Here is a 12953-nt window from a genome sequence, read left to right as displayed (position 1 = left end):
AGAGGGAGAGATGGGGGAGGGAGAGAGGGGGAGAGAGGGGGAGTCGGTGACTAATAGAACATGCTCTCTCTATATGCTACATGTCTATGAACATGTTGCCCCATTCATGACATCTTGTGTTGGGCTAAAAAGCTTCGTAGGTCAGCGTCTGTTATAACACGGTTATAATGTGTAATTGGTGCAGACCTACTGGACACTTGAGTTGGGCCACATGACACCAAGTTATTCCCGTTTACAGGACTTCAGTCCGGGCCCTTTTGCTTGAGTTTGAGCTTTTTCACAACCAGCATATTTACCAAGCGAGCTGTCCTCGATGCTGGTCACCTGATCAGAATCAGCGTGTGGAGCCCGTGAACGTGGGCCCGTCACGCCGCCACGAGGACGTTGGTTCTCGGTAACGCTCCAGCTGCCTTCACACCTGGAGAAGGTTGCACTGAGAAACAGGCAACAGATATGTGCAGATATGTTCCCATGGCTGCCACCTCTTTACCGTAAGCTACGTGTCAAAGCTGAGGACATCTTCTCTGGACCAAAGGCCACGTCTCTTTATGTCCAGCAGGTGTTCTACCGCCCTATGCCAGAGGAGGCCTCTCTGCAGGTTCTAACAGTCCTCTCTGTCCTCTCAGCTGTCTCTGCACATGCTTCAGCTCCTCGTTGTGTCTCGAGGAGCCTAGAACTCAGGCTTTCGTCAGAGCCAGGACACCTCTGCTCCTAGAATCCAGACACCTGTAGGAGGGACTCTGGACGCATGAGTGCAGCCTGATGTGCTTCTTCAAAGGTTCTTAATCCAGACTCCAACATCCTCCTCCGCTGTCTGGATTCAGAGTGAAATGGTCCGGAGGCCTTGAGGTCTCAACACGCCTCTTCGAGGGCTGAGCCGCATTGAGCACCATTCAGAGTCTTTGTGAGGTTCGGGTTGAGTTTCTTAAGTAAGGATCGTCTTTATAGTCAAGCATGTGGTTTTACGCTACCTCACCAATGTAGAGGAGTTAGATACAGAGAACACATTTAACGTATACACATATATATATATATTTGACGCCAAATCATTTTTGAGTTATTTGTATTCGCTCTTTGAAAACTTTTCCCCGGTTTTTGGTAGCTCCTGAACGCACCAGCTGTTCCCACTAGCAACCACGTGATGCTCTACTCTCTTCCTGATTGGTCAGTTTGTACGCCAGTTAAGTCGTTTTCCCGCCTTTGGTGAGTTTGTCGGTGTTTATGTCCTGTGACGTCATCGGCCGACTGTCCTGACCACGATGGCGGCGGTGGCAGCTGCGACACCAGCAACAGAATTGGGCGGCGGTCCCGGTTCCGCCACATACGGCTCGGTTCTACCCGCTGTGACCGATTACTCGATACTGGTGGTGGTCGGGGCGCTGCGGTCGGTCGACCTGTTGGAGCGGCTGCTGCTGCAGATAGATGCCGGTGAGTTTGGAAGTTAACGGGAGCAGAAGCGGAACCGCCGCTACGGGGTCGGGAAAAGTTCTTCAGTTTGTTCGAGTTTTTCCGGGACCATCGATGTGGCTCGATGAGTTCCTCCGGGTCCGCTTCACGCCACTGACAACTTTTTCAAACTCCGAGCCTCGAACCCAACGGGCTAACGAGGTTAGCTTCCTCCTCCCGTTTCTGCCCCGCTACGCGGCGAATTTAGATGGAAACTCCGGCAGATTGCCTCAGTTTCTGATGTTTCTTGGTCAAGTTCGGCGTGTCTCTGAAATATCACGACTTTAAAGTTGTATGACAGCATTAAATGTTGCCGAAGATGTTCTGACCATCATGTCATGACGTTGTTTTATTGGTTCTCGGCCACAACATTCAGATCTGTGTTAAATCAATGACCATTTGATCATCAATGTCTTTATTCTGAGGTTTCTGAGGTTTTGGAAGGTCATTTTCCTGAACGTTTCATCCCCCGGACCTGCTTGTGATTCTGGGTTTGGGTCAACAGATGAAGCCTCACATCAGAACATCACGTGTTCCAAACCCACATGATGCTCGTGTCCATCTGACTCATCTTCCTGCTTTTACACCCTTTAACACAACACGATGTTTCTCTTCAATCAGGAACAAACGTCCATGCGACAAAATGAAAGAAATTCTTACCCTGACCTTTGGTCTGGTTCTACGAATCCCTGCACGCGTGCTGAAACACACACACACACACCCGGACGGTCCGTTTAGAGTCTCTCTTCAGCTGCTTCAGGTCTGGTTCTGTGTGGTCCAGTTGGAATCGAACCCGCAGCTCTGACCCTCACTTCCTGTTCTGATTTCCTTGTGTGGCCTCACTGAACAACATTTAAAGGTTACTGTCTGGCTCCTTTTGGTTTTATACGCGTGTGCAATTCTAATGTTAGCGTTAGCTTTAGAGGCTTCCTTTACTGGTGCTGATAAAGCTGAACGGGTCTGCCTCTGGAACCCACCACCACGACTAAGAGTTAAAAAAGGCTAACAGAATGTAGCTTTAGCTCAGCCTCCGATCCCCTCTATATAATGCTGTAATCCTAAGTAAGAGTCGGGAGACCCCGTTGAGTTTCCACGCAAAATACAAGAGTAAAACTACTGAAAACACCTCAAGTTCTGTAGCTTTAGCTGAGAATCTTCAGGTGGCGTCAACACTGCACCGTCGTGCAGTGTATATTCTGGGTGCTGATTGGCCGTTTGGCCCTCGTGTGGGTGCATGTCTTAATGGGCGTTAATTACCGGTGCAGGTGTGCGGTGCTGGGCTGCAGATCTGGACGTTTCCGTTCTGGATCAGCAACTGAAGCTCTTTGTCTCCAGACACTCGGCCTTCCTCTCAGAACACGTCCCAGGTGAGAAGACTCCGCCCACCAACCTGAGCACACCTACATTTATGCGAAGAGTCAAATCTTTCGTCCTGATGAGCAAGTGTTCACGTGCGGATGTTCTAGACCCGCGATGGGTGCTGGGTTAGACAGGAGGTGATGATGTCCTCTTGTGTCCCACAGGACAGCGGACTCTGCATCACAATGGAGACGTTCTGGACACTCAAGTTGTGCTGAATCCAGCTCTTGACTTTGTCTGCTCTGAGGTGACCTCGGGATGGACCAACATGGTCTTTGACTCCTCACTGGAGTCTTTGACGACACTTTCGGAACCATCTAACAGATCTGATTCCTGGTCCTAGGTCCAGCAGCTGGTCTCCAGTCCCTCCAAACACAAGCTGTTGATTCTGGCTGGTCAGTTTGAGGAGGACAGCGGAGATCTTGTCCTCCAGACGGGACGCTTCTCTCTCAACCACTTGCTGCACATCTTCAACGAGGAAGAGGTGAGATGGTGCTCAGTCACACAGCCAACATTAGCCTGCTGATACGAGCGCTTTCCCTCCCCAGAACCCCAAAATGGTCGAGCCAGTTTAGTGGTTTAACATCTCATGATGTAGCTTTTCAATAGGTGAGAATATAAAGTAAATCGGAGCTTCAGCCCTTCACTAATTTGGTTAGTTAGTCAGCAGAAGCTTATTTACAGTAGATAACGTCTGTTCCACCCCTCCGTGGAGCTCCACCTCACTGTGGTGGAGGGGTGTGATGCTAACGGAGAGAGGGTCGCTTCCCAAACATGATTCAGGAACGTCCTCGGTCAGGCAGGTCTCCAGCCCCCAGCTGCCATATTCTGAGGGTGGCTGGGGGCATTGAGGGTCATGAGCGCGGTCCACCCGGGTTCTCAGCCTCCACCGTCGACACGGCAGCCGATCGGTCCATGTTGTCCCGGGAACTTTCCAAGGAATGGTGATTTGCATTGATGTTCTCAGCAGAAGGTTCTTTATCGGCATGTTTCCTCCACTTTGCCAGGAGAAAGCCTCTGACCATCCTGCAGCAAAGACCAGCCTAACCCTCAGCTGTCCGGCCTTCGGTCTGTGGCAGGATTCTGGTCTGAGGAAGAACCTGCAAGGCTTTGTTGACCTCCAGGTCAATCCTCCGCCATGCTTCCCACAAATGGAGGGTCTACATGAGTTTACAGAGTACCTCTCTGAGTCCCTGGAGCCAGAGTCGCCCTTCGACCTCCTGGAACCCGCCTCCACGGTGGGGTTTCTGAAGTTGTCCCGACCCTGTTGCTACATCTTCCCTGGTGGGAGGGGGGACTCGGCCTTTTTCTCCGTCAACGGTTTCAACATTTTGGTCAATGGCGGCTCTGATCCTCGGTCCTGCTTCTGGAAACTGGTCCGACACCTGGACAGAATCGACTCTGTGCTGCTGACCCACATCGGCGTGGACAACCTCCCCGGGCTCAACAGCCTGCTGCTGAGGAAGACCGTCGAGCAGGAGCTCTCTGTTGAGTCGCACGCTGAAGAAGCCCAGATGAGAAACCTGATCTCGCCTGAGATCGGGGTGGTTTTCCTCAACGCTCCGGACAGACTCGGGTTCCCGAAGGAGAACCCCAGCCTGCTGCGGAGCTGTGATGAATTAGCACTCACTCTGCAGCACTTACAAAGACTAGAGATCCAAGCACAAACCCTCAGTGCACGTGCAGGGGCTGGCATAGAACCAATGATCTTGTTTCAAAAGATGGGAGTTGGCCGTCTGGAGCTGTATGTCCTCAACCCTCTGAGTGGGAGCAAAGATCTTGAGACTTTAATGGAGATGTGGCCGAACACCAGCGGCCCGGTCGCAGACCCACCACTTCCGTGCCTTGTTTCCATCTGTGCCTTGCTGGTCTGGCACCCTTTCAGCCCCCAGGAGAAGATCATCCGTGTCCTTTTTCCAGGATGCACACCGCAGGCCAAAATCCTGGAGGGACTCCGGAAAATCAACAACCTGGGTTTTCTGAAACATCCGGTCGTGTGTCTGAAGGACCTGGAAAAACCCAAGAATGAGAAGGTTAAAAAAACAGAGAGCAGCGAAAGTATTCAGATGAAGGGCAAAGACATCAGAGCAGGTGGTTCCTCCAGGAAAGATGAGCTTGGACCTGCGGATCTAAAGAAAAAGGACGTGAAACTGAAGCCCAAAGGAACGAGTGAGGCTGCACCCAAAGAAAAGAAGGATGGAGGCGACAAGCCCAGAATAAAGGACGCTGACCTCAAATCCAAATTAATCAAACCTGTCAGAAAAACTGCCCCAAAGAAGGAGTTCCTAAAAGAAGTAAAGGAGGAAAAGACGAGTGTCGCAGAGGGTGGAGACAAAACACAAGAAGCAGCAAAGAAAGAAGCTCCTGCTGCCAAACTGAAGAAGGATACCAAACCAGAACCCAGAAGAGACGGTAAGAAGGATGTGAAAGCAGACGGCAGCAAAAGTACCAAAGCAGGGACGAAGGACCTGAAGAAGGCCTCAGGTGTGGCCACGGCCAGTACCGAGGTCCGAAAGGCTCTGGGGAAGTCTGCAAGCCTGAAGAGAGACGTGAACCTTCCCAAGAAAGCTCCTGCCGGATCAAAGAATCAGAAGGAGGCCCCTCTCCTGAAGCGGTTACCCCCCCAAACTGGAAGACTGGAGCCTGACCCGTCCTGTGAGACCACAGAACCTTCTGCCAATGGCCCAAAGAGCAACGGGGGCTCGACCAGAGAGAGTTCAGAGAAGGTTGATGGTGCGGCACATTTAACAGAAGGTGGGGAATCTGGCGACTCGGCAGCAGTGGGGGGACACGCGTCCACCTCGAATGGACATGTCTCTGGGCCCGCCTCGCCGCTCGGGTCCCACCCTAAAGCGAACGGGGTGGCTGAGCTGTCGCACCTCGAGTCAGCTGCTGCCCACGACGTGGATCTTTGTCTGGTGTCCCCCTGTGAGTTCCAGCACCCCAGGACCCCCGAGAGCCTTCAGTGTCCCGAGGATCCCTCTTCCACGCCCTCCTCTGAAGGCGACCGTCCAGCAGCGCCTCCTCAGCAGCCCCGGCCAGACTCTGACCTTCTCCTGAGCACGGAGGATATGGACTCTGATGACTCCGACAGCCTTTCGCCCTCTCGCCACCCGCTCCCGTCTTACTCCCACGCCGGCGTCCAGCTGGCCTTTGACCCACCGCCAGCCCCCATCAAGGATCTCCCCCCTTTACCTTCTCAGCCTGGAGCTTGCATGGCTGACACCGAGTCGGAGGGCGTGAACAGGAACATCAAGTCGGCGGCGGCCAAGAACAAAAGACCAACAGGCTCGGCCCCGAAGCTGAACTTATCCGGCGCCACCTTCCACAATGGGAAGAGCAGAGCAGGCGGCCCCACGGGGTCCTCCAGCTTCAGCACGCCGGCAGCAGCCAGGACAGCTGCCAGAGCTTCATCCTCAGGTAGGCCTGCAGAGTCCCGAGGCTCGGTGCAACTCCCGACATCTGCTCTTGCTCTAATGCTTTTGGACCGTTTCATAGCTTCCAGGCTGACGGATCCGGGGGGTTCTGTGATCCATGTGGACCTCGCCTACCTGCCGTCCGGCCGTGCTGCTGCCACTGTGGATGCAGAGTTCTTCAGATGTCTCCGCTCACTCCATTACATCATCAGTGGAGACGATGACGTGAAGCCCGTGGCCATGAGGAGCATCCTGGACGCTCTCCTGGAAGGGAAGTCCAGTTGGCCGGAGGTTCAGGTCGGTGAGATCAAGATGAACGATGCTTCTGAGCGCCTGTTTTCTGATTGGCTGGTGTTGCTGGACCTTCTGCAGGTGACTCTCATACCAACGTTCGATTCGCTGCCCATGCACGACTGGTACCAAGACGCCCACAGCCGTTTGAAGGAGTTGCTGATCACTGTGCTGGGCAGCAACAGCACCGTCGCCATGCAGGAGGAGACCTTCCCCGCCTGCAAGGTTGAATTCTGAACGGCGCCGCCTCGGTGGAATTTTGCCCGTGAGCCGTGGCAGCTCGCTGCCTTCTACCCGTGCGGAATGTTGATGGGTCTCATTTTCCGTGTGACTTCCGTTCCCACCTGCCACAGGGTCCTACTTCCTGTCTCACGGACCAGGTCTTCTCACTGTGCCACGTTATGTCCATGTTTTTATTGACCCGAAGGTCGTTTCAATCGGTCCAAAAATAATCAGCATTGTAGATGTTGCTGCATCCATCCTGGTCCCCAGCAGAGTTCCCTTCAGATGTCAGGTCATAGCACTCCCTCCTGCACTACATTACCCATGAGCCTCAGCTGGACCAGTAGAGGATGACTTTCATATTTTGCCAAATCTGTGTGAAAACTGTTGCGTTGACTGAGACGTGAAGGAATGTGATATTGTGAAGCCTTGAATAATCGCCTTTGGTACGCGTTCCATACGGTGAATGAACTTTATTTATATTGAGCCTTTAGTCGTGTTTGACGGCGTAAATGTTCACGCTGAGGTGCTGGCGACAGACGAGCCGTCTCACAGGCCTCCTTTGCCTTGGTCTTCCTCAAATATTGGCTTTTATTTCGTTGATGTTTGTGAAACTGCAGGAAAAGTTCCAAAGATTCGATACCTTAGTGCATTTACAGGCACATTCACAGAAAGTCTGTTCTTAAACACTAACTTTAGTAATTGTTTCAAAATAAAAGCTCTGGATTACGTTTGTGACGTTCATGAATGTTTGGTCTAGTTTCCTCCAACAGGGGGCAGCACTGCGCAGCCTCAGTTAACGTCACACACACACACACTCATCTCATTCTCACTATCTGATCTTTCACTCCTTTTCTCCCTTTTCTCTGACTTTCATCTGTGTTTTCTGTTCTTTCATCTTTCTCACATTCACCTCCCTCAGTTCCACCCCTCCATGTCTCACTTCCATCCGCCTTTCTCTCCCCCTCTCTTCCATCTCCCCCCTCTCTTCCATCCTCCTTTCTCTCCCCCCTCTCTTCCATCTCCCCCCTCTCTCGCCCTCCTCACATGCATCTCTGCCTTCCATCCATCTCTCTCTCCCCCTTTCACTCCACCCCTTTTCACCCTCCTTTCTCCCACTCACTTCCATCTCTCCCTTTCATCCCTCTCTTCCACCCCCCCTCTCTCCCCCCTCTTCCATCTCCCCCCTCTCCCCCTCCTCACATGCATCTCTGCCTTCCATCCATCTCTCTCTCCCCCTTTCACTCCACCCCCTTTCACCCTCCTTTCTCCCACTCACTTCCATCTCTCCCTTTCATCCCTCTCTTCCATCTCCCCCCTCTCTCGCCCTCCTCCCCTCCCCCCTCCACCCCTCCTGGGTGGGCAGGGCTCATTTCTGTCTGATGTCCAGTAGGTGTGTGTTGCAGTGGAGGTCTGATCATGCAGTGAGTATCATTTCCACTTTCTTCCTTGTCCCTCTTTGTTAGTCTTTACATTAACGATGTAACGTGCACTTTGACTGCACATGCACGTCATGTGTCCTTGTGAGACTGCCGAGTCACGCCTGTGTCCGTGCCGTGGAACACGCTGCACCGCCGGCACGTCACTGGTTAACTGTAAATGTGGGCGGAGGAAGGACTCCCTGCACTACTATACGGGGCGGAGGCACACACATCCTTACGAGTGTGTGACGAGGACACGGATGAAACATGGATCAATAAACCTGCAGTAAAATCTGTGGTGCACTTTGGGGAGGAGGAACAAAATTAGGAAATCAGATCTGCAGATTCCAACCTCGTCCGTCCATCTCCTGGCTGTCGTGTGTGTGTGTGTGTGTGTGTGTGGGGGGGGGGGGGTGGAGCCTATCCCGTCTGTGTGTGAGGCGTGGTCCAACCAATCCATTAAACCTGACCATTGATAGAGTGCTGATCCTTGTTTTCTGTTCACTAGCGACCATTTTACCTACGGAACCCACTCGGTTACACACCCGTCTTTTCACTCTTTACTATCGATCAGTCCTGACAGAAGCACGTCCCCCCCCCCCCCCCTCTGTCTGTCTGTCTGTCTGTCCGCCAGGGTGGGTGAGACTGTCTGTCCACAGGACCGGCTGCATCTGCTCTCTGTGAGTTTCACCCCTGCACCACTGTCACTGTTATTACTACGGTAATAACCAACCTTCAGCTCTTTCCGAGTGTTTCATTCACATTTCCCATGATGCTCCAGGAAAAGAGGAAGTGGCAGAGTGAGCTGGAGAACAAGAGACGCCAGCTGGAGGATGACAGGCGAGCGCTGCAGCACATGAAGGTGAGAGATTCGTGGGCCGCCCGCCCGGGTTCAAAGGTCAGCTGATCTCAGGTCAGCGCTGTGATGGGCAGAAACAAGTGTGGTTTTTAAGCATCCTGGGGGCAACAAAGCTCCAGTATCACCCTCCCTCAACAGCCGTTCCTGGTGTCTGTGCAGATGAAGGCTGTGAGGGAGCAGTGGCTGCTGGATGGGGCGGCCTCTTCTGGGGCCCTGGACCAGGACCAGGACCAGGCCAGGACCAGGAGTCTGGAAGAGACCATTACCAGGTCAGATTAAGAGCCTGGAGAGTAAAAACTCACTCACATCACTGTTGGTTAATACGTGTGTGTGTGTGTGTGTGTGTGTTCGCATTGCAGACTAGAGAATGAGTTGCTCCATCTGGAAGCTGGAGGAGTATGTCGCCCCACCACACACACACACACACACACACACACACACCTGCTTGCTGTTGGCTCAGTCCCTGCCTGTCTTTTTGTCCCTGCAGGTGTCTTCAGGGACGCTTCCAGGTAAACAACTTGTTCTCTGTTTGATTTGATGTTGTTGCTTCACCGTTTGTCTGTGTGATCAGCCGTAGAGGTCAAAGGTCGTGATGACTTCGAGGATGACGCTCCGATTCCAGGTGCGTCTCCATTTGTAATCAGATTACACCTCTGTTACCTGGTGAGTTCGAGCGTCATCACATGACATCATACAAGCACATAGAGGAGACGTTTAGCGTCTTTTTGGAGATGTTCTATCAGCCTTTGACCTCACTGGTCCTCACAGTTAGACTCGACCCGCTCCGGTTCCCTTACCGAGCCGCTCCGTTGAGGACACCTTATCCACCGGTGTCCACCTGTCCATGGTCCCCCTGCTGTTGGTGGAGCTTAGTTCAGTTTTTACCACCCATTGACAAACGTTACCTGCTCTTCGCCCTCATGACCCTCACAAGAGAGTCACCCTTCCCCGACTGGTGTCACAGTCCGATCCTGAACCTGGAGAAGAAGCTTTGCTGCCCAGCAGACAGGAAGGTTCTGGGAAGGTTCTGGGGCAGCGCTGGAGGTCCAGGGACACCTCGCACCCCTTCAGCAAACTGCTTTCCCTCCTGTCCTCAGGTAGACACGAGAGTGTCCTCAGGTAGACACGAGGGTGTCCTCAGGTAGACACCAGGGTTTCCTCAGGTAGACACAAGAGTGTCCTCAGGTAGAGAAGAGGGTGTCCTCAGGTAGACACCAGGGTTTCCTCAGATAGACACGAGGGTGTCCTCAGATAGACACGAGGGTGTCCTCAGGTAGACATGAGGGTGTCCTCAGGTAGACACCAGGGTTTCCTCAGGTAGACATGAGGGTGTCCTCAGGTAGACACCAGGGTTTCCTCAGATAGACACGAGGGTGTCCTCAGGTAGACATGAGGGTGTCCTCAGGTAGACACCAGGGTTTCCTCAGGTAGACACAAGAGTGTCCTCAGGTAGACATGAGGGTGTCCTCAGGTAGACACGAGGGTGTCCTCAGGTAGACACGAGGGTGTCCTCAGGTAGACATGAGGGTGTCCTCAGGTAGACACCAGGGTTTCCTCAGGTAGACACAAGAGTGTCCTCAGGTAGACAGAAGAGTGTCCTCAGGTAGAGAAGAGGGTGTCCTCAGGTAGACACGAGGGTGTCCTCAGGTAGACATGAGGGTGTCCTCAGGTAGACACAAGAGTGTCCTCAGGTAGACATGAGGGTGTCCTCAGGTAGACACAAGAGTGTCCTCAGGTAGACAGAAGAGTGTCCTCAGGTAGAGAAGAGGGTGTCCTCAGGTAGACACGAGGGTGTCCTCAGGTAGACATGAGGGTGTCCTCAGGTAGACACGGGGGTGTCCTCAGGTAGACACAAGAGTGTCCTCAGGTAGACATGAGGGTGTCCTCAGGTAGACACGGGGGTGTCCTCAGGTAGACACAAGAGTGTCCTCAGGTAGACATGAGGGTGTCCTCAGGTAGACACAAGAGTGTCCTCAGGTAGAGAAGAGGGTGTCCTCAACCGCTGTAAGACAATTAAACACAAATGTCAGAATGTATTTGAAGCACAATGTCCCTGTATTATTTTGTCGTGTATTTTGATATAGAGGTTTATACTTGGTGGTTTAAGCCCTATTTATGACTAGTTTAGATTGTTAATCCAGTCTAATTACAGCACACGTACATTTGGAAGAAGGTGCACATTTTGGATGATGTCGTGCTTAATGCGTCTCTACATTTTTTTCCCATGAGGCTTTGCAGAGGTCAACGTTAACAAAAGTCTCATGATGAAAACGCCCAACGAGGTGGAGCAGCTGAAACGAGGTGAGGGACAGTCCACAGGTGTTCTGCCCGGTCCTCCATGTTCTGCCTCACGGGTCCAGACTGGGTTCTGATTGGCTGCTGTTGTTGGAGCATTTTTCATTGATTCCACCATGTTCCCGTCTTCTGTGGTCATGAACTCAAAAAATCTAATTAACTCTACGGCCTCTTTTTCATGTCCAGTGACCCAGTGTTGCTAGGTTACAGGAGTGTTCCATCCCTCGGGACAAATTCCAGTTTTTTCTCATTGGTTCCCAAAACTCAGTACTGGTGTCCGTCCCTCCGTCCCTCTGTCCATCCATCCCCCCGTCCCTCCCTCCCTCCGTCCGTCCCCCCGTCCCTCTGTCCGTCCCTCCCTCCGTCCGTCCCTCCGTTCGTCCGTCCGTCCGTCCGTCCCCCCGTCCCTCCGTCCGTCCCCCCGTTCCTCTGTCCGTCCCTCCGTTCGTCCGTCCCTCTGTCCGTCCCTCTGTCCCTCCGTCCGTCCCTCCGTTCGTCCGTCCCTCCGTTTGTCCCCCCGTCCCTCCGTCCCTCCGTCTGCTCCCCCCACTGTTGCTGACCTGGGTTGTGACTCTTCCCTCCTGCAGCGATGTACTCGGTGGAGATCACAGTGGAACGGGACAGAGTTACCGGGGAAACGAGGGTTCTGTCCACAAACACCATACTTCCTGTTGACCTCTCCCACCAGGGGGTCGTAGTCTATGAGGATGAACGGAAAGGTGACGTCAGTTTAACGTGTGTGTGTGTGTGTGGTGTGTGTGTGTGTGTGTGTGTGTGTGTGTGTGAAACTTTAATTATTCTCGTTCGTAAACGCACGAGTCGAGTAGCTGAAATGTCGCGGTTCCACCTGCTCTTCTGCTCCTGTCAGTGGTTCATGAGATGAACGGTGAAGATGGCGTCCAGCCTCTCAGCTCCTCTGAGGTCGAGCAGCTCATCCACAAAGCTGACGAGGCCTTCATGATGTCCCCCACCAGCTCCATGGCTGCCTCTCCTCCAACCGTGGAGGTTCAGGAAGAGGCAGCTCCTCAGCTGATGCCACCAGTTCCAGTGGAGGCCACCAGGCTGGAGACCAGCGTGGACCTGCAGCTGAGTGCAGCAGAGGCCAGCGACGAGAATCCTGTCACCATGGTGTTCATGGGATACCAGAATGTGGAGGATGAAGATGAGACCAAGAAGGTCCTGGGGCTGCAGGAGATGGTGAAGGCTGAGCTGGTGCTCATCAATGATGCCACGACGCCTTCGGATGAAGGGAAGGAGGAGATCTCTCTGCTCCCTCCGGCGCTGCCACGTCCTCCCAAACCTGTGGAGGCGGAGCCGCCAGCCGAGGCCGCTCCGGAACCAGAGCAGCCGCGAGCAGGAGCAACGGAGCTGAAGAAGGAGAAGCGGTTGTGCATCTGCTGCAGCATCATGTGATCCTGCAGGGGGCGCTAAAGAGCTCTAACCACGCAATGCCTTCAGCTCCGCCTCTGCCCGGACCAATGTTTGGCCAGTTTAATCCTGTTTTCACCAGATTCTATTGCTGTATTTACACCCACCGTTTGTTTTAAACATGTTTTAAAGAGGTTGATTAGAAATAAACGAGGTCCTCGCACTTCCACAAGAGCAAAGCTGCCGCAGCAGTCAGCCGGTTTAAGTTTAAATTCT

At 53.1% G+C, this 12953-nt stretch overlaps 2 protein-coding genes across 3 annotated transcripts; both read left to right on the top strand.

Annotated features, from left to right (window-relative positions):
• Window positions 1-1218: 1218 nt before the first annotated feature.
• Window positions 1219-7478, top strand: map1sa (microtubule-associated protein 1Sa). Its single transcript, XM_011618667.2, has 7 exons — window positions 1219-1428; window positions 2712-2813; window positions 2970-3052; window positions 3149-3289; window positions 3813-6225; window positions 6304-6518; window positions 6594-7478. The coding sequence occupies exons 1-7, from the start codon at window positions 1260-1262 to the stop codon at window positions 6747-6749; spliced, it is 3279 nt and encodes a 1092-aa protein (XP_011616969.2). The 5' UTR covers window positions 1219-1259; the 3' UTR covers window positions 6750-7478.
• Window positions 7479-8046: 568 nt separating this feature from the next.
• On the top strand, window positions 8047-12916 carry palm1a (paralemmin 1a). 2 transcript variants are annotated; one of them, XM_029828164.1, is made up of 10 exons: window positions 8047-8158; window positions 8790-8835; window positions 8937-9017; window positions 9174-9283; window positions 9374-9410; window positions 9502-9523; window positions 9586-9636; window positions 11253-11315; window positions 11897-12028; window positions 12178-12916. In XM_029828164.1, the coding sequence occupies exons 1-10, from the start codon at window positions 8154-8156 to the stop codon at window positions 12720-12722; spliced, it is 1092 nt and encodes a 363-aa protein (XP_029684024.1). In that variant the 5' UTR covers window positions 8047-8153; the 3' UTR covers window positions 12723-12916. The 2 variants fall into 2 exon arrangements, with proteins under 2 accessions (XP_029684024.1, XP_011617001.2); XM_011618699.2 differs by having other exon boundaries at window positions 11244-11315.
• Window positions 12917-12953: the final 37 nt, after the last annotated feature.

Source organism: Takifugu rubripes, chromosome 20 (assembly GCF_901000725.2).
Source record: "Takifugu rubripes chromosome 20, fTakRub1.2, whole genome shotgun sequence".
NCBI classification, from domain to species: Eukaryota; Metazoa; Chordata; class Actinopteri; order Tetraodontiformes; family Tetraodontidae; genus Takifugu; species Takifugu rubripes.
The sequence above is the reverse complement of the archived record's forward strand: the minus strand, read 5'-3'. Positions and strand labels throughout refer to the sequence as shown.

What these genes read in the sequence shown, in the direction of transcription:
- map1sa (XM_011618667.2), top strand. Translation starts at nt 1,260, where the DNA reads ATGGCGGCGGTGGCAGCTGCGACACCAGCAACAGAATTGGGCGGCGGT. An exon ending in GCTGCTGCAGATAGATGCCG is followed by an intron (nt 1,429 to 2,711) that starts GTGAGTTTGGAA and finishes TTACCGGTGCAG; the next exon opens with GTGTGCGGTGCTGGGCTGCA. An exon ending in CCAGTTGGCCGGAGGTTCAG is followed by an intron (nt 6,519 to 6,593) that starts GTCGGTGAGATC and finishes GACCTTCTGCAG; the next exon opens with GTGACTCTCATACCAACGTT.
- palm1a (XM_011618699.2), top strand. An exon ending in TCCATCTGGAAGCTGGAGGA is followed by an intron (nt 9,411 to 9,501) that starts GTATGTCGCCCC and finishes TTGTCCCTGCAG; the next exon opens with GTGTCTTCAGGGACGCTTCC. An exon ending in GGATGACGCTCCGATTCCAG is followed by an intron (nt 9,637 to 11,243) that starts GTGCGTCTCCAT and finishes TTTTCCCATGAG; the next exon opens with GCTTTGCAGAGGTCAACGTT.